Source organism: Rhinopithecus bieti, unplaced genomic scaffold (genome assembly GCF_001698545.2).
Source record: "Rhinopithecus bieti isolate Rb0 unplaced genomic scaffold, ASM169854v2 scaffold_11380, whole genome shotgun sequence".
Classification (NCBI taxonomy): Eukaryota; Metazoa; Chordata; class Mammalia; order Primates; family Cercopithecidae; genus Rhinopithecus; species Rhinopithecus bieti.
The window spans coordinates 4,257,195-4,284,387 of NW_016807225.1; the positions used below are offsets into that span (position 1 = coordinate 4,257,195).

At 40.6% G+C, this 27,193-nt stretch overlaps 2 protein-coding genes across 2 annotated transcripts in view; one reads left to right on the plus strand and one right to left on the minus strand.

Moving 5' to 3' along the window:
* SLIRP (SRA stem-loop interacting RNA binding protein) overlaps positions 1-7,190 on the plus strand; it is a 9,864-nt gene extending 2,674 nt beyond the window's left edge. Inside the window, exons 2-4 of the mRNA XM_017880654.1 lie at positions 766-824; positions 5,730-5,837; positions 7,088-7,190. Of these exons, the coding sequence (XP_017736143.1) occupies positions 766-824; positions 5,730-5,837; positions 7,088-7,144 (224 nt within the window). The 3' untranslated portion in view covers positions 7,145-7,190. The remainder of the gene's footprint in view (positions 1-765; positions 825-5,729; positions 5,838-7,087) is intronic.
* Positions 7,191-27,193, minus strand: part of SNW1 (SNW domain containing 1) — a 45,205-nt gene continuing 25,202 nt past the window's right edge. Inside the window, exons 6-14 of the mRNA XM_017880652.1 lie at positions 26,728-26,832; positions 25,717-25,786; positions 24,711-24,776; positions 22,271-22,387; positions 20,782-20,923; positions 12,346-12,442; positions 10,336-10,453; positions 7,955-8,118; positions 7,191-7,874 (exon numbers count right to left, since the gene is read on the minus strand). Coding sequence (XP_017736141.1) covers positions 7,676-7,874; positions 7,955-8,118; positions 10,336-10,453; positions 12,346-12,442; positions 20,782-20,923; positions 22,271-22,387; positions 24,711-24,776; positions 25,717-25,786; positions 26,728-26,832 — 1,078 coding nt within the window. The 3' untranslated portion in view covers positions 7,191-7,675. The remainder of the gene's footprint in view (positions 7,875-7,954; positions 8,119-10,335; positions 10,454-12,345; positions 12,443-20,781; positions 20,924-22,270; positions 22,388-24,710; positions 24,777-25,716; positions 25,787-26,727; positions 26,833-27,193) is intronic.

Below are 27,193 nucleotides of genomic sequence, written 5' to 3' on the forward strand. Positions count from 1 at the left end.
ATGTCTTCTTTTGAGAAATGTCTGTTCATATCCTTTGCCCACTTTTTGATTTAGTCTTTATATACTCCAAATCTTTGAAGTCCTACAGGGCTAGTACATTGTCTTGTATTGTGATAGGAGCCCAATAAAATAATACTCAGTGGATGTATTTGGTTTGGGTCTTGAAGAATAGTTATAGTTGTAAGTTAGGCAGGGGGAGATAGGATTACCACCATACGGAGGGGAGAGAACATATGCAAAGAGGGTAATCCGCAGGACAGATACAGATAATTCAATTTGTTGTACTAGAGAGTAACTAGGGACCAGCAGTGGGAAATAAGGCAGGAAGGGTAGGTGAGATCAACTCATTTTACTAAATTGTGAAGGACCAATAAGTTGGGATTTTATTTGGAAATCTTCAGTATACCTGGAAACACACTGGACTGTAATTGGTCTTTTTCTTCTTTGTGATCCGCTCACAGGGATCATAGTCCACATCGCACAGTAACCGATATGATGAAAACACTTGATGTTTGCTGAGGATGGAGACTGCAGCCAACTCAACAACTTGTCTGTCCATCTCCCCTCCTCACCACGAAGTCTGGTACATTGTGACTTTATAGTCAGTACCATAGCTGCTTCCTAAATCTTAAGCCTTCAGGGAAATGCAAAGTAGTTCCTGTCCACAAGAAGTCTGGTGACCCTGGGACCACTGTTAGTTTCTTTCTACAATCTAAGAGAATCCAAAATGTAACTGCTTTTAATATGTTTTCTTCTGCCACACAGGTCAGCTGAAAGAATACTTTGCACAGTTTGGACATGTAAAAAGGTGTATTGTACCTTTTGTAAGTATTAAGAAAAAGTAGGGGGAGGTGGGAATGGCTAATGGGTACAAAAAAAAATTAGAATGAATAAGACCTATTTGATAGCACAACAGGGTGACTATGGTCAATAATAATTTTACATTTTACAATAACTCAAAGAGTGTAATTGGATTATTTGTAACTCAGGATAAATGCCTGAGGGTTTGGATACCCCATAAGTCAAATGGTAAATGCTTGAGGGGATAGATACCACATTCTCCATGATGTGCTTATTTTACATTGCATGCCTATATCAAAATATCTCATGTGCTCCATAAATATATACACCTACTATACACTCACAAAAATTAAAAAAGAAAAAAAAGCTTAAAGTGTTTAAAAAAAACTCTTATTTATCTATCTTGGGACAGGGTCTTGGTCTGTCCCCCTGCAGGAGTGCAGTGGCCTGATCTCACTGCAGCCTCTGCCTCCCAGGCTTAAGTGATCCTCCCACCTCAGCCCCCTGAGTAGCTGGGACTACAGACATGTGCCCCCATGCCCAGCTAACTTTTTTGGTATTAGTGGAGACGGGGTTTTGCCATACTGCCCAGGCTGGAAAAATTTTTTCATTTTCTTTTTTTTAAGAGACAGGGTCTTGCTCTATAACCCCAGGTGGAGTGCAGTGATGCGATCATGGCTCACTGCAACCTCTGCCTCCCAGGCTCAGGTGATCCTCCCACCTCAGCCTCCTGAGTAGCTGGGACTACAGGCATGCGCCACCACACCTGGGTAATTTTTGTATTTTTTGTAGAGATGGGGTTTGGCCATGTTGCTTATGCTGGTCTCGTCAAACTCCTGGGCTCAAGCTATCTGCCCACCTCGGCCTCCCAAAGTGTTCAGATTACAGGTGTGAGCCACTGTACTGGCTTATTTTTATGGAGATGGGGGTCTTGCCATGTTGCCCAGGCTGATCTTGAACTCCTGGCTTCAGGCAATCATCCTGCATTGGCCTCCCAAAGTGCTGGGATTACAGGCGTGAGCCACTGTGCCCGTCCTACAGTCCATTGATAACATTTTGAGTGATACTGATTAAAAAGTGAAAAGGCTTTATCATAGGTATTTGTGTTAGTTTTTTTATTGTATAACAAAATATCACAAGCATAATGGCTCAAAACAGCACATATCTCACAGCTGAGCACAGTTTAGCTGGGTCCTCTCCTTAGGGTCTCACATAGCTATATATTCCACGTGTCAGCTGGGGCTGTAGTGCATCTCATCAAAGGGTCTACTGGGGAAAAAGACTGACTTCCAAGCTCCCTCATGTGGGTGACAAAATTTTTTTTTTTTTTTGAGATGGAGTCTTGCTCTGTTGCCCAAGCTGGATTGCAGTAGCGCAATCTCGGCTTACTGCAACGTCTGCTACCTGGGTTCAAGCCATTCTCCTGCCTCAGCCTCCTGAGTAACTGGTACTACAGCACGCGCTACCACACCCAGCTAATTTTTGTATTTTTAGTAGAGATGGAGTTTCCCTCTGTTGGGCAGGCTGGTGTTTCCCTCTGTTGGGCAGGCTGGTCTTGAACTTCTGACCTCAAGTGACCCACCCACTGGGCTTCCCAAAATGCTGGCATTACAGGTGTGAGCCACCGCGCCCGGCCAGAATTCATCTTTAACTGTAGGACTGAGGTCTGTTTTCTTGCCGACCTTTGGCTCTGAGTTGGGAGCTGCTCTCACCTAGGAACTCCCTGCAGTTCCTTGTTACCTGGTTTATCTGTAGGCTGTCTTACAACATGGCAGCTTGCTTCTTTAAAGCCAGCAAGGACTTCTCCAGTATGCTAAGATGGCATCTTACATTGAACGTAATCACAGGAGTGACATCCCATTACTTTCGCTGTATTCTTTTGGTTAGAGGCAAGTCAGGTCTTGCCTACACTCAAGGGGAGGGGATTATATAGGGTGTGACATGGGGAATGCATGGAGATCATAGGACCTATCTTAGAATTCTGCCTACTACAGTATTCTAATAAGGACTTGAGATTTCTAATAATTGGCAGAGGATATTTTAAGTTTTATCTTCATTGAGTACCATTTTCTTTTTTAGATTTATAACTAATAAAACAGTATTTTTATATTACATTTCCTTTGCTTTCTTGGGAGGGTCTCGAAATCAGCCTATAAATTTATCCCGGACTATTTTTCTGTGGGCTTTTTTAGGGTGTGATGTGAGTACAAGTTTACACACACTTGACTGAAACCTTTTTTTCCTTGCAGCACTGTAAGGGCTGTGGTAAAATAACAACATAAAGGAACTTAAATTCTTAATTCTTGGTTTAATGTTACTTGACTCCCAAAGACTAACAGATTAGTTATATATAGTGCCAGTGAAGGTGTACGGAATCTGGCACTCAAGTTGTTGAGAAGTTCAACTGATACCTTCAGTTCTGATGTGTAGTTGGCAAAATACCAAAGTTAAGAATTTATATTTGCTTTGATCTAGCAGTTACTTTTCTAAGAATTTATCCTACAGAAATGTGTGGTCAAGAATATTCCAAAGCAGCATTGCTTAATGTCAAGTAAGAAGAAAAAACCTAAATGTTCATCACTGGGATTGATTAGATATTAAGTCACTGATGCAATGGAATTTTATATAGTTGAATAGAAAAATTGAGCACGTGTATTATGGAGATGAAATGTTTTCTATAAGCATGAAAACTTCAATTTTTTCAAGAGCATTTAAATTAAAAGTTCCTTGCAAAAAAAATTAATAGGTTTTTCTTGGTCCATAAATAAAGTAGGACCTGGAAAGAATAGATCTTAGATTTAAATAAAAGGCAGCTTTGATGTTGGTAAAACAAAATAAAATATGACTAAAAATAATTTTTTGTTAAATTCATTGTACTCAAGTTGGAAATCCTGGTTCCTTATTTTGAGACAGGGTCTCACTCTGTCATCAGGCTGGAGTGCAGTGGCACAATCACGTTCACTGCAGTCTTGACCTCCTGGGTTCAAGGGATCCTTCCTGCCTCTGCCTCCTGAGTAGCTGGGACTACAGTCATGTGCTACCACACCCGGCTAGTTTTTGTATTCCTTGTAGAAATTGGGCTTCACCATATTGCAACTCCTGGACTTCAGCAGTCTACCCACCTTAGCTCCCAAAGTGCTGTGATTACTGGCATGAGCCACCGCACCTGGACTGAGTTTTTTTTTTTTTTTTTTGAGACAGCCTTGCTCTGTCGCCCAGGCTGGAGTGCGGAGGCGCTATCTCAGCTCACTGCAATCTCTGCCTCCTGGGTTCAAGTGATCCCCCTTCCTCAGTCACCCAGGTAGTTGGGACTACAGGCATGTGCCACCACACCTGGCTAATTTCTGTATTTTTAGTAGAGATGGAGTTGCACCATGTTGGCCAAGCTGGTCTCGAACTCCTGACTTCAAGCCATCCACCCACCCCAGCCTCCCAAAGTGTTGGGATTGAGCCACTGCACCTGGCCTGTTTTATAAACTTAATGCCTTTGACTGTGGAAGTGGTCACATGACAGTAAAGGAATGCTTTAGAAATTGTCTTATCTACAATGAATGGATCATTGGGACATCACCAGAAACTTCTCTTGTATTCTAGGTTATTCCTTATAAAGTTATCCTTCACGTATAGGAGCAATTGTAAGATTTTGATTTTTTTTTTTTTTTTTTTGAAAAGGGGTTTGGCTCTGTCGCCCAGGCTGGAGTGCAGTGGCTGGATCTCAGCTCACTGCAAGCTCTGCCTCCTGGGTTCACGCCATTCTCCTGCCTCAGCCTCCCAAGTAGCTGGGACTACAGGTGCCCGCCACCTCGCCCGGCTAGTTTTTTGTATTTTTTTTAATAGAGACGGGGTTTCACCGTGTTAGCCAGGATGGTCTCGATCTCCTGACCTTGTGATCCGCCCGTCTCGGCCTCCCAAAGTGCTGGGATTACAGGCTTGAGCCACCGCGCCCGGCCAAGATTTTGATTTTTTTTGGCAAAGCACAGCATAACTTGAATGAGACTAATGAGGACCAGTTTGTCATCTACAGGGACTAGACATCTTAATACCTGTTTTCTGTTGAAGGGCTGGAGGGGCAGGGTACATCCAAGCACTCTAGAATCTGTTTTCTGTATGTGATATATAGGTTGAAACTTTTGCACAAGGGAAAGTAGCAAAATTGTTTAAATTAACCAGAAGTCTATAACTAGGTTAAGTAAGGGCTAAATATAATCTTTTCTTGTTTTTCATTAGGCACATATGATAGTCGTGGTGGTGATGAGGGTGACTGGATTCAAAAATGAGTGCAACAAGCCTTTGAGGCTTAATTTTCTAGTTTCCAGAAACGAGGCTTAGAACAAAAATACTGATCAAAATTTCCCTTAGCTAATACTGTTAGTATGGTTTGCATCTAGAATGACACAGAAAGCTCATGACCCATATCTTCTCTAATGGCAGCAAGGAAAACAGGAAGTTTAACAACAGGGATTTAGCTTTGGGTAATCGGGAAGGGTGTAAAGCAAGGTTACTGACACTTATGTCTGTGATCGATTTTTGGCTGGGCATACTGGCATACGCCTGTAATTCTAGCACTTTGGGAGGCCCGGATGGGAAGACTGCTTGAGCCCAGGAGTTTGAGACCGGCCTGGGTAAGATGGCAAGACTTTGTCTCTACAAAAAATATAAAAAATGAGCCAGACATGGTGGTATGTACCTGTGATCCCAGCTACTGAAGAGGCTGAGGTGGGAGGATTGCTTGAACCCAGGAAGTTGAGGCTGCAGTGAGTCCGGCTCATACCACTGCACTCCAGCCTTGGTGACAGAGCAAGACCCTGCCTCAAAAAAAAAAAAAAAAAATCTGATTTTGGCAGATGAAAAGTTGGTAGTTTGATTTGGAGCTCATGGAAACTTTCTCAAGTTCATGATTAATCTTTTCCTATATTTTGAATTTTTAGGACAAGGAGACTGGCTTTCACAGAGGTTTGGGCTGGGTTCAGTTTTCTTCAGAAGAAGAACTTCAGAATGCACTACAACAGGAATATCATATTATAGATGGAGTAAAGGTAAATTTGTTTTTCTATACCAGATACATATATACATGTAGGTACTATTTAATTATGTATCAATTAAATAGGTCATAAATGTGGAATGATGGGGACTTTTGAGAGATTTGTAACTGAAGCTACCTTAATGCTTGTTAGAATGGTGGGGTGGTAGGCCAGGTGCGGTGGCTCACGCCTGTAATCCCAGCACTTTGGGAGGCTGAGGTGGGGGGGATCACCAGAAGTTGGGAGTTTGACACCAGCCTGACCAACATGGAGAAACCCCGTCTCTACTAAAAATACAAAAAAAATTAGCTGGGCATGGTGGTACATGCTTGTAGTCTCAGCTCCTCAGGACACTGAGGCAGAAGAACCCGGGAGACAGGTTGGACACTGAGGCAGAAGAACCCGGGAGACAGATCGCGCCATTGCACTCCAGCTTGGGCAATGAGCGAAATCCATCTCAAAAAAAAAAAAAAAGAAAAAGAATGGGGGGTGGTAGAGTGACCAGTTTATAAAACACAGTGGACATAGCAGTCTACTTTTTTCTTTTTGTTTGTTTGAGACAGTCTCGCTCTTGTTGCCCAGGCTAGAGTGCAATGGTGCGATCTCGGCTCACTGCAACCTCCGCCTCCTGGGTTCAAGTGATTCTCCTGCCTCAGCCTCCCGAGTAGCTGGGATTATAGGCATGTGCCACCACACACAGCCAATTTTTTGTATTTTTAGTAGAGATTGGGTTTCACCATGTTGGTCAGGCTGGTCTCGAACTCCTGACCTCAGGCAATCCACCCGCCTCGGCCTCCCAAAGTGCTGGGATTACAGGCATGAGCCACCGCACCCAGCCAGCAGTCTACTTTTCAAGTCAGGCAAGCTGGGGCTGAAATCTTGGCTTTCCCACCATGTGATCTTGGGCCAAATTGATTTACTATTTTATTTTTAAATTTATTTTTAATGAGACAGGGCCTTGCTATGTTGCAGGGTGGTCTTGAACTCCTGGCCTCAAGCAATCCTCTTGCCTCAGCCTGCCAAAATGCTGGGATTAGAGGCCTGAGCCACTGCTCCTGGCCTGATTTACAATTTTTAATTGAGGGTTAGGGAGTCATAGTATCAAGAAAGATGGTAAAAGGAATTTGAGGAGAAAACAAAAGAACAAGGTACAAATAAAAACTGCCTGAGTTATTCATACTGATTCCCTAATAAAAAAGCGATTTTCAGTTTGAATGTTTTTGCAGACATTGCCTTTCCTTCCTTACAGTGCTTATTTTTTTCAGGTCCAGGTTCAAGCTAAAAGGCCAAAAGTTCTGCAAACATCTGATGATGAAGAGTAAGATTTTTGAGATCGCAGCCTATTAATAAAGTTAACATAACTGAGAATTTTGTCTAAATGTTTTTATTTGAAACAAATAGTTGCACCAAGCAAGAGGTTACTTTGCCCACTCCAAATTAAAACAGAGCATAACAGGGGCAAAATTTATTTGGCAGGACAGTTCCAGTATGTGAACATCCTCCTCACTGTGGTTGGGTTAACTTTACTCATATGCAGCTGTTCTTACACAAAATATTAACCCCAAACTACTAGTGTCACACAAAAGGAAGTGGTCTTGACTTTGTATGTGGGGCAGCATGTTCTATAAATGCTGAAAGGTAGGAGAAGCACAAACACAACCCACTCTTTAAAAAAACTAAATAATTCAAAGTAGAATTTTCTATCCCCCCCCATTCTCCGGTAATAAAAAGTAGTGCTGGGATCCGGCACCCAGATTTGTTTTTTATCCTGACCATTTACAAAGTGTTCCCCCATATGACTTGCATCATTAGGGTAATGGGTAATAGTTCATTCACTATGAAAAGACCTGTGTCTACTCCTTCCTCCTCTTCTTGCCTTCATGCTCATGTTCCTTGGGGCGGCTGCTATCTGAGGGTCTTTTAGAGCCACCATGCTGTTTGGCTTCTTCCAAAAACTTGTCCAAACCAAAAGGATCTTCCTCAAACTGAACTGGTCCTTCTCGGCCTCTCTGTCTACGGTCTGAACCAGAAAACTCCTTGTCGGGAACAAATCTAGGGAAAAAGAGAAAAGACTATGAACTACTTTGTTTTCACCAGTGTAAACACTGAAATTGAGTTGTATGGAATGGTACCTGTTGGTCTTTATTCTGGCTTCTAGATCATCACCATACATGTCCTTGTCCAGATTTTTACTGGGCCTATAAATACTCTGGGCCATATCTTTACCACCTCTCCAGGCTTGATCATAAACATTATAAATTTCATCTTCTCCACCTGCAAATCCACTGTCCATACCCTGTGGGAAAATGGATGACATTAAGAGTGTAAACACTGTTTATCAAAAGCTGAATCATAACATGTTTACAGTAAACCCTTGCTAAACTAGCTCACATTTTCAACAATCTGAACTGCAAATTAAAAAAAGGTCATTAAAAAACTGCTAGCACATAAACTGTTCATAACAACTTTGGATTCTTTTTTTTTTTTTCTTCAGACGGAGTCTCGCTTTGTCACCCAGGTTGGAGTGCGGTGGCGTGATCTTGGCTCACTGCAGCCACTGCCTCCCAGTTCCAACGATTCTCCTGTCTCGGCCTCCCAGGTAGCTGGGATTCCAGGCACGTGCCACCACACCGGCTAATTTTTATATTTTTAGTAGAGACAAGGTTTTACCATGTTGGCCAGGATGGTCCTGAACTGACCTCAGGTGATTGCCTGCCTTGGTCTCACAAAACGCCATATAGCTCATTGGAGCTGCAACCTCCCTGTGCTCAAGTGTTCCTCCCACTTCAGCCTCCCAAGTAGCTAGGAGTACAGGTGTGTGCCGACATGTCCAGCTAATTTTTTGTACACAGGATTTTGCCATATTGCCCAGGCTGGTCTTACACTGGGTTCAAGCAATCTGCCTGCCTAGGTCTCACAAAGTGCTAGGATTACAGGTGTGAGCCACAGTGCCCAGCCAGAAATATTTTCATCACAATTTTTAAATGTTTTAAGCTTAAGCTTCTAACAGGTGATTATTTTGAAAAATTTACTTACGTGAAATTTCACCCCTACATCCCTTTGCGCAGCTGGTAAGCTGCCATTGTATAGTGGTTAAGAAAGCTTTGAAATGTGCTGGGCACAGTGGCCCACGCCTGTAATCCCAGCACTTCGGGAGGCCAAGGCGGGAGGATCACAAGATCAGGAGTTCGAGACCAGCCTGACCCAACATGATGAAACCCTGTCTCTACTAAAGATACAAAACTTAGCCAGGCGTGGTGGCATGTGCCTGTGATAATCCTAGCTACTCAGGAGGCTGAGGCAGGAGAATCCCTTGAACCTGGGAGGTGGAGATTGCAGTGAGCCAAGATGGCGCCACAGCACTCCAGCCTGGGTGACAGAGTGAGGACTCTCATCTCAGAAAAAAAAAAAAAAAAAAAAAAAGCTTTGAAATCCAGACTTGAATCTTAATTCCATCAGTCACACTCAAGGGTAAACCTGTGCTTTCAATTTCCTCATCTATAACATAAGAGATAATAGTATTATTTCAAAGGATTTTTGTAAGAATTGAGATAATAACAAGACTTAGAACAATGCCAAGAATATAAAATGCACCTAATAAATTATCACTTAGAAGAGCTTAATTAAAACCTCCAAGTCATAAAGTTTGCCACTCCACTTTCCAGTAGAATTTACACCTCTGTATCCTTACCTTGTGTGTGTGTGTGTGTGTGTGTGTGCGTGTGTGTGTGTGTGCACGCGCCTGCACTGTGTTTTCCCAGGCTTAAAGTGTCCTAGTTAGCTAATGGCAATTGGTACTAGAAATCAGATTTCCTGACAGCCAGCCTAGTACTTTAATCCAGTTTTACAGCTTCATTTTTAAAAGATTCCCAAATTGACATATTTCTATAGCATTAAAAAAAAAGGCCAAAAATCAACAACAAAAAACCCAAGGGGCACTTTTGTAGGATACTGGCTCTATTTTATTTTTTTGAGATAGAGTCTTAGTCACCCAGGCTAGAGTGCAGTGGCACAATCTTGGCTCACCACAAGCTGAAGCAATTCTCGTGCCTCAGCCTCCCAAGTAGTGGGGATTACAGGCATGTACCACCACACCTGGCTAATTTTCGTATTTTTAGTAGAGCTGGGGTTTCACCACAATTGGCCAGGCTGGTCTCAAACTCCCGACCTCAGGTGATCTGCCTGCTTTGGCCTCCAAGTGTGTTGGGATTATAGGCAAAAGACACCGTGCCTGGCCTCCCTGGTTCTATTTTAAAAACAAAAGATTGACATACCACAGCACCAAGTTTTTAATCACCTAATTTCTTTCTTCTTCTAGTGTCTCAAATTTCAGTCCACTGTAAGAAGTTAAAATCAGAACTGTTTCATCTTTGTCTCAAGTTTCAACATACAACTTCCAATTTTTTTGTCGTTATGCTGGCATTTACATCCAAATACGAAGTATGGTAATTTTCGTTTCCCTGAGGATAGGTATTCACATCAACACAACAATACGCTGTTCCTAAACTTGTACCTTGGATTGGTTGAAGAGCCTTTGGTCGTACTGAACTTCATTGGAAGTCCGAGGATTAGGAACACCGAGAGCAATGACTTCACTGATATCCCGATTTTCATTTCTCTGAAGTTTCGACCTATTTTGAAACGACATCACTAACTGAAAACTCTTTATAGACAAACTGAGTATGTTCAATAGAAATACAACCAATCTCAGAAGCAAAGGACATGAATATGTCACATTCACATCTTGTGAATGTATATTCCTTGATAATACATAATCAAGTTGGCAGCCCTTATAAAGCATTTCAAGATTAGAGGGAGAGTTTTACAATTAGGACATCCTGTTAGCTCAAAAGAACATCTAACAGATTCGTTGACATGGAATTCTTTAATATAAGCAATCACCTTACAACCATGCTGAGATATAAAATTGCTATGGTCTATATTTACTATCATATGATGGTTTGGGGGTTGGGGAAGTGGATACAATTTAGATGTAGCACAGGAATCATTTTAAATAAGCTAGAAACAGCTCTTTTATCTAACTACATTTAGTAATTTTATCCCACCAGAATTTTCAGGGAAACATGTCAATGACTGAATTAGTATGATTTTTGACATTCAAATTAATTTGGTTTCCTGGCTGTTTCATTATACATCCAATCTATATCCCAATGAAACCATGGTAACTGTCATTACTTATTTTACTAAAAACTCTGGTCACAAAATGATTTCTACAGGCTATTTCATTTTCATCCAGTTACAATTTTACAGCTTTTCTGTGTTGTCAATTCTGATAGCCACTTTAGGGGGTTTCACCATGTTGGCCAGGCTGGTCTTGAACTCCTGACCTCAAGTGATTCGCCCGCCTTGGCCTGCCAAAGTGCTGGGATTATAGGTGTGAGCCACTGTGCCCAGCCTCTTTTTTGTGTTTAAAATTATGACTTGAAAAATGTATTAGGCTCATGGGATGATCAGAGCATAGAAAACTGTTCATTTGGGAAGAAAATATTTTATATTTGCATTTAACCCTCACTCAGATTTCCACCTTTGTATTGCAGCATTTTCTCTACTTTTCAGAACTTTAAGTCCTCAACCTGTGGTGAGCCATAAACTTCCCCAATCCCTACTTTACTCTATGCCCTCGTATATGTATTTAGTTTGTTCCATACATTTATATTTACTAAAAGTGCTTTGCAAATTTTCTCAAATTATTTTATGGATAGCTCTGTCTTTCTGAACTGTAAGTTAAACTTCTGCTAAGAATGAGCTGATTTTCACTTCTTTCAAAACTGCTCTTCTCCTCAATTGTACTAGATGCAGTACTATGCATACAAAATTATCTCAGTAAAAGCATGACAGCTTATTTCCTGTCTAAAGAGGCACATAATCCATTTGTCTCACCATTTAAGGTAGGAAAAGAACCGACTATAACAGTCCAAATTTACTACTACATCCTTTTCAAAAATCTGATCTCAATTCTGTTTTCCATATTCCCATCATTCTCAATTCTGAGTTAAGTGATGGAAGAAAAGATTAATTCCAAAGACAGTCAACTAGAGCTAAGACAAAGTTAAGTATAAGAAAATTAAGTGCTAATGTATTAAGTTATCAAACTGAAGAAGAAAGGGAGAGAAGCAAAACTGATCTTAGTGGACTAAAACTCTGCTCTAAAAGGTACAAAAAGGCCACTCTTCATGATTGGTACCTATCATTTTTTTTGTGAGACAGAATCGTGCTCTGCCCAGGCTGGAGTGCAGTGGCACCATCTCAGCACACTGCAAGCTCCGCCTCCCGGGTTCACGCCATTCTTCTGCCTCAGTCTCCCAAGTAGCTGGGACTACAGGCACCCACCATGACCACGCCTGGCTAATTTTTTGTACTTTTAGTAGACATGGGGTTTTACCATGTTAGCCAGGATGGTCCCGATCTCCTGCCCACATCGGCCTCCCAAAGTGCTGGGATTACAGGGGTGAGCCACCGTGCCCAGCCTCCATGATTGGTACGTATCTTAAATAACACCTACCTCTTATCAGGAGCTGCCCTGGAAAGATTCCGGTCATGCTGTCTCTCTTTTCGCCTGTCATGCCGGATTTCATCCCTCTCACGTGCCTCCCCATCCTCTGTTGTGAACAGTTGAAAAGTACTTCACTGTAATATCTATTATATGTGTGCATATGTGTACGTGTGTGTATATATATAATTTTTTAAAGAGACAGGGTCTCACTCTGTCACCCAGGCTGGAGTGCAGTAGCATGAACATGGGTTCACTGCAGCCTCTACCTCCTGGATTCAAGTGATCCTCCTGCCTCATCCTCCCAAGTACCTGGGACCACAGGTGTGTGCCACCATGCCTGGCTAATTTTTTAATTTTTTGTAAAGATGAGGTCCCTCTATGTTGTTGATGCTGGTCTCAAACTCCAGGCTAGGCCTCCCAAAGTGCTGGAGTTGCAGTTGTGAGCCACTGCACTCAGCCCCATTAATTTTTTTTTTTGAAATGGAATTTTGCTCTTATTGCCCAGGCTGGAGCACAATGGTGCGATCTCGGCTCACTGCAACCTCCACCTCCCAGGTTCAAGTGATTCTCCTGCCTCAGCCTCCCAAGTAGCTGGGATTACAGGCATGCGCCACGACGCCCAGCTAATTTTGTGTTTTTAGTAGAGACGGGGTTTCTCCATGTTGGTCAGGCTGGTCTCAAACTCCCAACCTCAGGTGATGTGCCCGCCTCGGCCTCCCAAAGTGCTAGGATTACAAGCGTGAGCCACCGCGCCCAGACTGTTTGGGTTTTTTTTTTGTGTGTGTGAGAAGGAGTCTCACTCTGTTGCCCAGGCTGGAGTGCAGTGGAGTGATCTCAGCTCACTGCAACCTCTGCTTCTCGGCCGCCTCAACCTCCCAAGTAGCTGGGATTATATGAGCGCACCACCATGCAGGCTAATTTTTTATTTTTAGTAGAGATGGAGTTTCACCAAGCTAGTCTCAAACTCCTGACCTCAAGTGATCTGCCACGCCCAGCCAATATTTTGAACAAGAGAATATTCTTTAACCTTAGACAGAAAATTTCAAACTTCTTTGTAGTCACATTCAGCCTTTTAAACCTTACTTGCAATTAATTTGTCTAATAAATAATATTAGTTTAATTTTTGAATGTGAATTCTAGAATCAAGCATGCAGCTAAAATATTTAAGGTAAAATGTACTGCCGTCTTCAACTTACGTTGAAATGCAATGTAGTAAATCGGACGGATAGATGGACAGATGGGCAAATATGTGATAAAGCAAATTTATCAATGTTAATTGCTTTTAAAATTTATTTTTATTGATATATAATTATACATATTTATAGGGTATATATATTTGATACATCAATAAAATGTGTAATAATCAAATCAGGGTAATTAGGATATCCATCACTTCAAACATTTATTTGAGTTGGGAACATTATAAATCTTCTAGCTATTTTACAATATACAATAAATTATCATTAACTACTCTTCTAGCTATTTTGCAATATACAATAAATTATCATTAACTATTCACCCCATTGTATAAGGAACATTAGAACTTACTCTTTCTAACTGTATTTTTGTACCATCAACCAATCTCTCTTCACTCCCTATCCCCAACATCCTTCCCAACCACTGGTAACCACCATTCTACTCTCTACTTTCCTGAGACCAACTTGTTTAGCTCCCACATACAAGTGGGAAGATTCAGTATCTGTCTTTCTGTGCCAGGCTTATTCACTTAATAATCTTCAGTTCCATCCATATTGTTGCAAATTACTTTTCATTCTTTTTTAAGGCAGAGTAACATTCCATTGTGTATATAGACCACATTTTCTTTATCCACTCACCCACTGGACATATTCTGTATCTTGGTTATTGTAAAGAGCACTACGATGAACATGGAGTGCAGATATCCCTTTTTGATTTGATATACTGATTTTCTTTTGGATATATAACCAGCAGTGGATTGCTGGATCGTGTAGCGGTTCTATTTTCAGTTTTTTGAAGAACTGCCATATTGTTTTCCACAGTGGCTGTACTAATTTACATTCTTACTAACAATGTACTAGTGGAAGATCCCCCTGCTTCTGTATCCTCACCAGCATTGTTATTGTCCTTTTGGTGATAGCCATTTTAACTGGGGTGACACAGTATTTCACCATGGTTTTGATTTGAAGTTTCCTGATGATTGGTGATGCTGAACATTTTTTCATACACCTGTTGGCCGTTAAGTATGTCTTCTTTTGAGACTGTCTATTCAGATCATTTGCCCATTTTAAAATCAGATTATCTGGTTTCTTTGCTATTGAGTTCTTGTACATTCTGATTGTTAATTCTTTCTAAAATGCAGTTTGCAACCATTTTCTCCCGTTCTGTAGGTGGCCTCTTCAGTCTGTTGACTGTTTGCTGTGCAGAAGCTTTTCAGCTTGACGCAATCCCATTTGTCTATATTTGCTTTTGCTGTCTATACTTTTGAGATTTTACCCAAAAAATCTTTGCCTAAACCAATGTCCTGAAGCATGTCCCCAATGTTTTCATCTAGTAGTTTCATAGTTCAGGCCTTATGTTTAAGTCTTTAATGCATTTTGATTTGATTCTTGTATGTGGTAAGAAATAGAGGTCTATTTTCATTCTTTTGCATGTGAATATTCGGTTTTTACAGCATTATTTATTGAAGAGACTATCCTTTCCCCAATGTATGCTCTGGGCATCAGTGTTAAAAATCCACGCATTGGCTGGGCATGGTGGTGGTTCATGCCTGTAATGCACTTTGGGAGGCCGAGACGAGTGGATCACTTGAGGCCAGGAGGTTGAGACCACCCTGGGTGTAACGGCAAAACCCTGTCTCTACAAATAATACCAAAATTAGCCAGGGGTGGTGGTGCATGCCTTAGTCCCAGTTACTTGGGAGGCCAAGGCGGGAGGACAGCTTGAGCCTGAGAGGCAGAGGTTGCAGTGAGCTAAGATTATACCACTGCACTCCAGGCTGGATGACAGAGTGAGACCTTGTCTCCAAACAATCAAAAATTCCATGCATTTACAGCCAATCCATTTATTTCTGGGTTCTCTATTCTGTTCCACTGGTCTATGTGTCTGTTTTTATGGCAGTACCATGCTGCTTTGGTTACTATAGCCTTGTAGTATACTTTGAAGCCAGGCAGTGTGATGCCTCCAGTTTTTTTTTTTCATTCAGGACTGCTTTGGTTGTTTGGGTTTTTTGTGGTTCTATACAAATTTTAGTATTGTTTTTTCTATTTCTGTGAAGAATGTCATTGGTATTTTGACAGGGATTGCATTGTGTCTATAGCTAGCTTTGGGTAGTATGAACATTTTAACAATACTAATTTTTCCAATTCATGAGCATGGGCTATCTTTCCATTTTTTGTGTGTCTTCTACAATTTCTGTTCTTAACATTTAATTTTATTTTTCTAAAAAAGAGATTGGGTCTATGTTGCCCAGGGTGGTCTTGAACCCCTGACCTCAAGTAATCCTTCTGCCTTGGCCTCCCAAAGTGTTGGGATTACAGATGTGAGCCACCATGCTCAGCCTCCTCTTCAGTTACTTTCATCAGTCTCTTATCATTTTCTTTGTGGTGATCTTTCACTTCTTTGGTTAAGTTTATTCCTAGGAGGCCACATGCAGTGACTCATGCCTGTAATACCAGCACTTTGGGAGGCCGAGGCAGGCAGATCACCTGAGGTCTGAGACCAGCCTGGCCAACATGGTGAAATCCCATCTCTACTAAAAATAAAAAAAAAATTAGCCAGGTGTGGTGGTGTGTGCCTGTTGTCCCAGCTACTCAGGTGTGGTGGTGTGTGCCTGTTGTCCCAGCTACTCGGGAGGCGGAGACACAAGGATTGGTTGGGCCCGGGAAGCGGAGGTTGCAGTGTGCTGAGATCACGCCACTGCATTCCAGCCTGGGCGAGAGTGAGACTCCGTATCAAAAAAACCAAAAAAAAAACAACAACAAAAAAAACTTTATTCCTAGGTAGTTTTTTGTAGCTACTATAAATGGGACTGTCTTCTTGTTTTTCAGCTTGGGTATAATATTTGTATATAGCAATGCTACAGATTTTTGTATGTTGGTTTTGCATCTTGTAATGTTACTGAATTTGTTTATCGGTTTTAAGTTTTTTGGTGGTATCATTAGGTTTTTCTAAATATAGGATTCATACTGTCTTCGACAAAGTTGAATTTGATGTCTTCCTTTGTTTTTTTTTTTTTTTTTTTTTGGTTTGAGATGGAGTCTTGCTTTGCTGCCTAGGCTGGAGTACAGTGGCGTGATCTCAGCTCGCTGTAACCTCTGCCTCCTGGGCTCAAGCAATTCTTGTGACTCAGCGTCCTGAGTAGCTGGGATTACAGGTGAACGCCACCATACCCAGCTAATTTTTGTATTTTTAGTAGAGACAGGGCTTCACCATGTTGGCCAGGGTGGTCTTGAACCCCTGACCTCAACTGATTTGCCCATCTCAGCCTCCCAAAATGCTGGGATTACAGGTGTGAGCCACTGTGCCCAACCTTCCTTTCCAATCTGGATGCCCTTTATTTCTTTCTCTTGCCTAAACTCCTCCAGCAAGGACTTCCATTCCCATGCTGAATTACAGTGGTGAAAATGGGCATCCTTGCCTTGTTCCAGATCTCCGAGTAAAGACTTTCAATGTTTCTCCATTCAGTATGTCAGCTGTGGGTTTGTCATATATAGCCTTAAATATTTTTAGCTTTGTTCCTTCTAAGCTCACTTTGTTGAGAGTTTTTATCGTGAAGGGATGTTGACTTTTTTCAAATGCTTTTTCAGTTTCTATTGAAATGACGCTATGGTTCTCATTTTTGGTTCTATTATTGTGAGGTATCACACTTACTGATTTGCATATACTGAACCATCCTTGCATCCTTGGGATGAAGGATAGTTCAGCTGATTATGAAGAATGATCTTTTTTAATATGCTGTTAAATCTTTTTTAATGTGTTCTATTTGTTAGAATTTTGTTAAGGATTTTTGCATCTATGACTATCAGGGATGTTAGCCTGTAGTTTTCTTTTTTGTTGTATATTTGTCTAGTTTTGATGTCAGGATAATAATGACCTTGCAGAATGAATTTGGAAGCATTCCCTTCTCTTCAATTTTTTGGAATAGCTTGAGTAGAACTGGTATTTAGTTCTTTAAATGTTTGGAAGAATTCAGCAGTGAAGCTGTCAAGTCCTAAGCTTTTCTTTCATGGGAGCAATGTTAATTGCTTAAAAAAAAAAAAATTAAGTGTATAATCTAGGTGGCAGGAGATATGGGTGTTCATCATATAATTCTTTCAGCTTTTCTGTATGTTTGAAAATTTTCATAATAAAATGTCAGGAAAGCCTGGGTACGGTGGCTCATGCCTGTAATCCCAGCACTTTGAGAGGCTGAGGCAGGTGGATCACCTGAGGTCAGGAGTTTGAGACCAGCCTGGCCAATATGGTGAAACCCCATCTCTACTAATAATAGAAAAAATTAGCTGGGCATGGTGATGGATACCTTTAATCCCAGCTACTCAGAAGGCTTAGGCAGGAGAATCGCTTGAACCCGGGAGGCAGAGGTTGCAGTGAGCTGAGATTGCATCATTGCACTTCAGCCTAGGCAACATGAGCGAAACTCTGTCTCAAAATAATAATAATAATTAAAAAATCAGAAAAAAAGAATTAGGCATAATATTTCCCTTGTATTTTCAAAGATTCTATTGAATAAAGAACTGTCTGCTTATTTCCCTTAGGGGCTGGCTGGATCTTGATTTCCACTGCATTTATATCTATCTTCATTTCTTTCTACCCTCGTCTGTCTGAGGGAATGGAGTACAGTTAACAGCATAAGATTTGGAGCAAGCCTGTCTGGATTCAAATCCTGGTTCTATAGCCAATTAACTGTGGGACCTGGGCAGATTACTTAATCACTATGAGCCTTAGTTTCCTGCTCTGTAAAACAGTCACAGTAATAGTACCACTACATAGGGTTACCCCAGGGATTAAGAAATAATACAAATAAAGTACTCAGAGTGGTGCCCACCATAATAAGCACCTGATAAATGTTAGTTTTTACTACTATCTGGCAAGAGATTCATTAAAATTTTTAATTTCTTGAGAACCATTCTGTTGTCTTTTCTTTTTTTTTTTTTTTTTTGGGGGGGGTCTCGTTGTGTCGCCCGGGCTGGGGGGGAGGGGCGGATCTCAGCTCACTGCAAGCTCCGCCTCCCGGGTTTACGCCATTCTCCTGCCTCAGCCTCCGGAGTAGCTGGGACCACAGGCGCCCGCCACCTCGCCCGGCTAGCTTTTGTATTTTCAGTAGAGACGGGGTTTCACCGTGTTAGCCAGGATGGTCTCGATCTCCTGACCTCGTGATCCGCCCGTCTCGGCCTCCCAAAGTGCTGGGATTACAGGCTTGAGCCACCGCGCCCGGCCTCTGTTGTCTTTTTCTTATTAGAGAACTCAGATGCAGTAAGTTTTACTTCTAATTATCTTCTATGGTTAGGTCTACAACCAGGCAGGTATTTATATCTCACCTTATTAAGTCATTCATATATAACCAAGGGAAGTAGATCACTACTTAAAACTCTGGTTATTTCCCTATGGTTGAACTCTAGACTCCTGTAACCAATTATCTGGCACCTCCATCTTAAACTTAACATATCCTTAACTGTATTAAATTCTTCATCATTCCCTCCCAAACATGTTCCTCCTGCAGTCTTCCCAATATTAGTAAACAAAAGTAACATTTACTTTTATCCTGAGAAGCTGGCAATTTAATCCCTCCCAACTGCTTAGGATAAAAGTTCTGGAGTCATCCTTAACTCCTACTTCTTTCTCGTATCTCCACCTAATCCATAAGCAAATTTTGTCAACTCTACTACCAAAATACGTCCAATATGGGACCATGTTTTTGCTACCTCTTGTTACCATCTCTCTTACAGTTTATTTGGAAGGCATTAGCCCATGCTCATTCCACAGTATTCTATTTTTAACACAGCAGCCAGGGAGGTCTTTTAAAAATCTATGTTGGGGAAATGGTCATATGGTACGAAATCTCATTTATGCAGGATGAGTAACTTCTGGAGATCTAAAATGCTGTATGGTAACTATAGTTAACAGTACTACTTTGTATATTTGAAATTTGCTAAGAGAGTAGATCTTAAATGTTCTCACCAAAAAATTTAAAAAGTAACTATAAGAGATGACTGGTAAGTTAATTAGCTTGACAGTGGTGAATATTTCACAGTGTATATTAAAACATCATGTTGTATATTTTATACAAAGTTTGTCAATTATACCTCAATAAAGCTGGAAAACAATATGTCAGGTCACATCACTATGCTCAAAACCCTGCAATTGCTTCCCTTTTCACTTGTCATAAAAGCTTTAACTTTAGGTTAAAAGGCCATACATGATCTGGCCACTACTCTTCCCACCTGCCCTAAATATTCTGACACCTCATCTCCTACTTATCCCCTTCTTTCTCATACAATCCAGTCATATTGGCCTGCCTGCTCTTCCTTGAGCCACACTAGGCATACTCCTATCTCAGTAGTGTACTTGCTGACCCTTCTGTGTGGGATGCTCTTCCCCCAGAAATCTACATAGTTTGCTTCCTTACTTCCTTCAAGTATTTCTGCTAACAGTACCATCTCAGAAGTGAGGGCTATTTGACCACTCTCACCTTCCGGCAATTTTATATCCTCCTTCCCTGTATTATTTTTCCTCCATATCAATTATTACCTTTTACTATACTACATCATTAACTTTTGTCTGCCTACACTCACTAGAATGTTGACTGTTATATCCCATCCCCCTACCCACTGTCTAGCAAAAACACCTTGTGTCTAAAAGAGAACCTTGCACACAGCAGATGCTCAATATGAACTAAATAGATGAAAGAATGAATAAATGTACCAGGTAAGAATTCAGTAATGAAAAAAACCACCCTCACAGAATTTCTTGAATTATAATTAGGACTCGATTTCCCACTCTAATTGAATTAATACACCAATGTAGACCACTAAGTAAAGTCAGAGAGAAAATACTGGCAGATTTAATGATGAGAAATGCACTAGAGCCTACAAGGTAGAAAAACTCCGGATTATTTCACCATATGAGGGAGCTGAATTATTCAGTTAGATACCTAATTTAAGTTTTGAGATTAAAATAAGAGAAAATCAAGCCTATCATTTGAGTAATAATGCAATTTTTAAAAGTACATTGCTCAGAAGTTTAAAAACTTCTGGTACAGTCCCAAACTGAAGACCCACTTTTTTATTATCTCCTGTTGCTTCAGCTTACTAAGGCAGAGATTACTCTCCATTTCTATACTATATCTGAAGTATCTAAATTTTGCTTATATGTACCTAACTTTATATGCAGTAGGAAAAAAAAGATTTTCTAAAATAGATGTATTTTGTTCACCAAGTAAAATTCAATTCAGTAATGAGAATGTCATACCTTTTTCCACGTGAGTTTTGATCCCGGCTCTTCTCTCCCTGGCTTTCTGAGCCATTTCTCTAAGTTTCTCTTCGTGTTTTTCCTTCTCTTTCTGAGCCATTTTTCTCTCTACTTGGGCACGCATTTCCACAGCTTCGCGAGCCTGTTAGTAAAGCCACATGTTAAACAGGGCACTATCATGGGATAAATATTTATGGCTATCATCCAACTCCCTAAAATCTGGCTAGTAAGAGTAATCATACAGAATTCAGATTTGTTACTGCTAATTAAAACAAAGAATCTTGTCCACTAAAAGATATCCTGCCTGGAAGACACTGCAAGGTCAGCTTTCCTCTCTGGGAATATTTTAGTGATTGAAATTATAGTGACCCCAATTAATCTTGTAAATCAAGTGTTTCACTAATGCTTTCTCAGAAACAATCTAAAAAACAAAAGTAAAGCCAGGCATAGTGCCTCTCTCCTGTAATCCTAGCACTTTGGGAAGCCAGGGTGGAAGGACTGCTTGAGCTCAGGAGCTTGGGACCAGCCTAGGCAACATAGTGAGATACATCTCAAAAAAAATAAATAAATAAAAAGGGACTGGTTACATTTTCAAAATGAATCAAGTCAACTCAAGATAAAATCTTAACTTACATCTGCTAGATAATTTTTATAAGAGTACTCACTGTGATACAGAAGACTTTTTTTATGTTCTAAACACATGCTATGATGCGTGTGAACTTCAATATCATGTATTAATTCCACAATATTTATATTTATATATATTTTTTGAGATGAAGTGTCTTACTCTGCTGCCCAGCCTGGAGTGCAGTGGTGTGATCTTGGCTTACTGCAACTGCCACCTCCTGGGTTCAAGATATTCTCCTGCCTCAGCCTCCCAAGTAGCTGGGATTACAGGTGCACACCAGCTAATGTTTGTATTTTTAGTAGAGATGGAGTGTCACCACATTGGCCAGGCTGGTCTTGAACTCTCGATCTCAAGGAATCCACCAGCCTTGGCCTCCCAAAGTGCTGGGATTATATGCATGAGCCATTGTGCCTGGCCTAATTCCATAATATTTAATACATTATGTAATATTAATAGACAGCCAATGCTATGAACGCCATTTTATGTAGCATTCATTAGAATGTTTATCTGTCTTTGCCTGCAACTGTCTTTTTGTGGGACATCGACATCTAAAATACAGGAAAATTTGAAATCAAGAATTAGGAAACCTAGCAATCTTCATAAAATGGGATCATCCCAGCAAACCATTATTCTGGCATGTTGTGAGGGAGCTGGATCACTACTGTGGGGTGTATGTACACATCTACAAAGACTGGGAGCATGCAGAGAGCTGCCAACTAGCAGCTGCCATTTCTGACACACGTACCATGGGTGAGACTCTCTCTGGGTGCTTGGTACTATAGTTAAATTATCAGCACCTTAGGTAACCAAGAATGGATTTTAAAAGTAACAAGAGCATTAAACAAATTATAATAAACCAACCTTCCGATCAGCAATGTAGAGGGCTTCTGCCAGTTTGGCGAAATTTTCATTTATGTGTACTGTCTGTAGTCCTCTTCCATCAGCAGCCAGACGTTTGTCTAACGGAATTGTGTAACCCTAGGGTGAAAGTAGACAGAAAACCCAGTCACAGAAGTGCTTCAATTAATTATTTGAAGTTAAATTAATTTAATTTTTTTCGAGCTGAAGTCTTGGCTCTGTCACCCTGGCTGGAGTGCAGGGGTGCCATCTTGGCTCACTGCTACTTCTGTCTCCTGGGTTCAAGTGAGTCTCCCACCTCAGCCTCCCAACTAGCTGGGACTACAGGCGTGCGCCACTACACTCCGCTAGTTTTTGTATTTTTAGTAGAGATGGAGTTTCACCATGTTGGCCAGGGTGGTTTTGAATTCTTGACCTCAGGTGATCCACCCTCGGCCTCCCAAAGTGCTGGGATTACAGGCATGAGCCATCAAGCCTGGCTAAAATAAAATTAAAATATGCTCACATTTTAAGACCCACTTAACTGGGGTTCTTTTTCCTTATATCTTTCTTCACAATGATGCAAAATTAACAGCAGCTATCAATGAGTGCTTTATGCAGAAGATCAAACACATCTATGGTCTCATTTAACCTTCATAATAACTCTATAAAGCTTCTAACATTATTGTGTCCATTTCACTGATGCTTTGGTAACATCCCCAAGGTCATACAGGTAATAAGTGGACGACTAGGCTCTGGAAAAACAGATACTTGTGCTGATAATTGTGGATTTTAATAAAAGGAAATCAGTGTCAAACAGCTCAACAGTTGCTCCTCAAATAAATGTAACAGTCAAACAAAGGCAGAATAAATCACTATAATCTTAGTATCTATAGGAAGTTAAATCTGCTGTACTGTCTTAATGATCTGTTATATTCTTAAAACCCTGAAGTTTTAGTAAATAGAAAAAAAAAAAGGCTGGGTGCAGTAGCTCAAGCCTGTAATCTCAACACTTTGGGAGGCCAAGGCAGGTAGACTGCTTGAGCCCAGGAGTTCAAGACCAGCCTGGCAACATGGTGAAACCCTGTCTCCACCAAAAATACAAAAAAGTAGCCAGGCATGGTGGGGCACACTTGTGGTCCCAACTACTTGGGAGGCTGAGGTAGGAGGAATGCCTGAGCCTGGGAGGTTGAGGCTGCAGTGAGCCATGATCACACCACTATACTCCAGCCTAGGCAACAGAGCGAGACCCTGTCTCAAAAAAAAAAAAAAGAAAAAAAAGAAAAATAGTTTGCTAAACTACTGATATTCTACATTCTAAAACTTTGCATCCCATTTCAATAACTCAAGAACTATACTTGAATATCTATGTAACTTTCAGGCTTAGTTTTATTTTCCAGGTACCTGACTAGTCTCTCAAATGTTGACCTTTAAGTCCATGGTCTCATAAAAATGAAGCATTTCAGAACCAGCTCAAGATACCATCCAGTTACATAATATTCATCAACTCGAATCAGACCAGTCAACAACCTCTTTGTTTACGGTGAGTACATAAATTCTCTTAAGAAACCTGAAATGGCCTTCTTTATCCATCAAAAGTAAAACCATGAACTATGATTCAGGGAAGAGGAAAGAATAATTAGGAAATCTATCCCACAATCAACAGATTTCTTAACAACTCCTAGAAACTTTGGCGATTATTAGAGACATATAGCTTAAGCCTTCACTACTACAGAGCCAAGTAGTTGAATATAAAAGCACTTAAAGTATCCAAACATTTACTCTGTTCTTGTCATATAATCTCTTATACCAGTTTACTTTCTTTTGGAAACAATTTTTAGACATAAATTTGAATTTTCTAAATACCATCTTGTATTTACATGGCACTTTATTATACTTATTCCTTCTCTATGTGTTTCTGCTAGCTACAATTCACTAAAAGAACTGATATGGGGCCAGGTGCGGTGGCTCACACCTGCAATCCCAGCCCTTTGGTTGGCCAAGGCCAGCGGATCACAAGGTCAGGAGATTAAGACCATCCTGGCCAACAGAGTGAAACTCCATTTCTACTAAAATACAAAAAATTAGCCGGGTGTGGTGGCATGCGCCTGTAGTCCCAGCTACTCAGGAGGCTGGGGCAGGGCAATTGCTACAATCTGGGAGGCAGAGGTTGCAGTGAGCTGAGATCATGCCACTGTACTCCAGCCTAGTGACAAAGCGAGACTCCATATCAAAAAAAAAAAAAAAAAAAAAAAGAAAAAAGAAAACTGACACGGTATTCATGTGCCTGGCATACTAACATTTCTATTACATTAAAAAAGTCACCAAATTGGGCATTCCTTTTTGAAAATACTCAGTTAAGCCATGTGTTGTTTCAACTACAGTTACGCAGGCTGTAGTTGTTTTATTGGTGTTTTCCAGTAGGTTATAATACTAACAGAGACTGATTTGACAACTTAATTACCTTTGCATTTTTCCAGTTAGAAATACAAGGAGGAATCTTCCACTCTTGTTGTTCCTTTACAGTCATCTGAGAGAAGAGTGAAAGAAGAGACAGGTTTAGATTTATAGTCTACAAAGTAAATCTTAAGTATAATCTTTATCTTCAAAGATAGCTCCATATACACTGACATATGCACAGACACAGTAAAAGGCCAACAGTCCATTTGTTTGCTAGCATTAGTTTACCATATAATTCTAGTAATAACTTTGAACTAGTGGGAAAAATGAAAAATAATCTAGAAATTATTCTTGACAGTTATAAATGTTGGCTAGTATTTTTCCATATTTAAAGTGATGCGACTTCTTTTTTCTTTTTTTTTAATTGAGACGGAGTTTCGCTTTTGTTGCCCAGGCTGGAGTGCAATGGTGCGATCTCAGCTCACCACAACCTCCACCTCCTGGGTTCAAGTGATTCTCCTGCCTCAGCCTCCCAAGTAGCTGGGATTATAGGCATGCGCCACCACGCCCGGCTATTTTTTTTTTTTTTTAAGTAGAGACGGGGTTTCTCCATGTTGGTCAGGCTGGTCTTGAGCTCCTGACCTCAGGTGATCCGTCCGCCTCGGCCTCCCAAAGTGCTGGGATTACAGGCGTGAGCCACCATGCCTGGCCAATGTGACTTCTTTTGGATGAAAAATTGTTCTTTTGATTAACAAAACATATCTTAAAAAGTCACTCAAATTATCAGGGACCTAATAAACCCATATATTCATTTCCAATAACATCCTTTAACTGAAACAGCAGACCCTGTCCATTCCATTAAAAGTAGGGTTTGGGTTACTTAATAACAAAACGTATAGCTAACATGTTATATACATTCTCATAAGCATTCTTGAAACTTCATCTTGAAAAATAAAAAAAGAAACTACAAGTCAATGTGGTGACATGCACCTGTACAGGCATAGGGAGGTTATCTATAAAATTAATAACTGTAAGTAGAAAAAAAGATTTTGGACTACAGCAAAGAATACCTTTCGGCTAGGAGAATGCATGACAGGTGCAGGAGGAGAAGGTGGTCCCCGGGGAATTTTCTTATTAATCCTGAAGTATAAATCAAAACACAACCACAGAGTGATATAGTTTCCTCCCTTTTAGTCACCATACCAAGTCTCCCCTCCTTTTTCTTGCATAAAAGTTTTAAACACAGACAAAAACAGAGATTGTATAATGATATACACTTACCACTCCACTTCGACAATGAATAAAACTTGGCCAACTTTGAAACTGTTACTCATCCCACCTCCACAACATTACTGTCATTTTGCAGAGTAATATACCTTTTTTCCATTTTAAAAAGCAGCTTGAGGCTGGGTGCGGTGGCTCACACCTGTAATTACAGCACTTAGGGAGGCCGAGGTGGGCAGATCGCCTGAGGTCAGGAGATCGAGACTATCCTGGCTAACATGGTGAAACCTCGTCTCTACTAAATATATAAAAAAATAGCTGGGCATTGTGACAGGCACCTGCAGTCCCAGCTATTCAGGAGGCCAAGGCAGGAGAATGGCATGAACCCAGGAGGCGGAGCTTGCAGTGAGCTGAGATGGTGCCACTGCACTCTAGCCTGGGTGACAGAGTAAGACTCTGTCTCAAAAAAAAAAAAGGCAGGTTTATTAAGATAATTGACATTTACTAGGTATATATATTTAAAGTACATAATTTGATTAAATTTTGACACAAATATGCACCTGTGAAATCATCATCACAAGCAAGATAGTGAACATGTCTATCATCCCCAAAAGTTTCTGCTTGCCCCTTGCCTATTCCTCTTGTCCCTCTCATCTCCTCTCTGTCCCTACCTCCTTCCCCAGAGGCAACCACCGATCTTTCTGTAACTACAGGTTAGTTTGCATTTCCTGGAGTTTTATATAAATGGAATCATACTGTATGTACTTGTTTTCGTCTGGCTTCTTTCACTCAGCATAATCGTTTTGAGATTCATCCATATTATTGTGTGTATTAGTAGCCTATTCCTTTTTACTTACTTGAACCTTGGAGGCTCCATTGGATCTTTCTGCATTTCTACCATCCGAATAACCCTCTGTTTAGCTCCAGAGTTGAATGCCACTCCTTGCTGAGATGGTGTATATCTGAAGAAAGCAGATAAAAACTAAAGGTGTAATTAGTTCAAGCTTTCAGTAGGTACTTTCCTTCTATTACAATCTTAAGCTAGACTACATTTTCAATTCCTTTCGCAAAGTATTAACAGAAAATTAACATATTTAGACAAAGCAGACAGCAAGAGGGATAAAAGAACATAAATTACGAGTTACAGTAAAAAACTTGAGTGGTATTAGTTTGCAAATAACCCATCCTCATACGTTTTCCAACATGGAAGGTGCAGTGTTCAGTTTCACAGACAAGCAGTCTAGAAAATAGTACCTATTTGGTATGCCTGCATCTGAGGAAAAAACACTCATAATAATCCCAGCAGGCAACTTACAGTTAGCA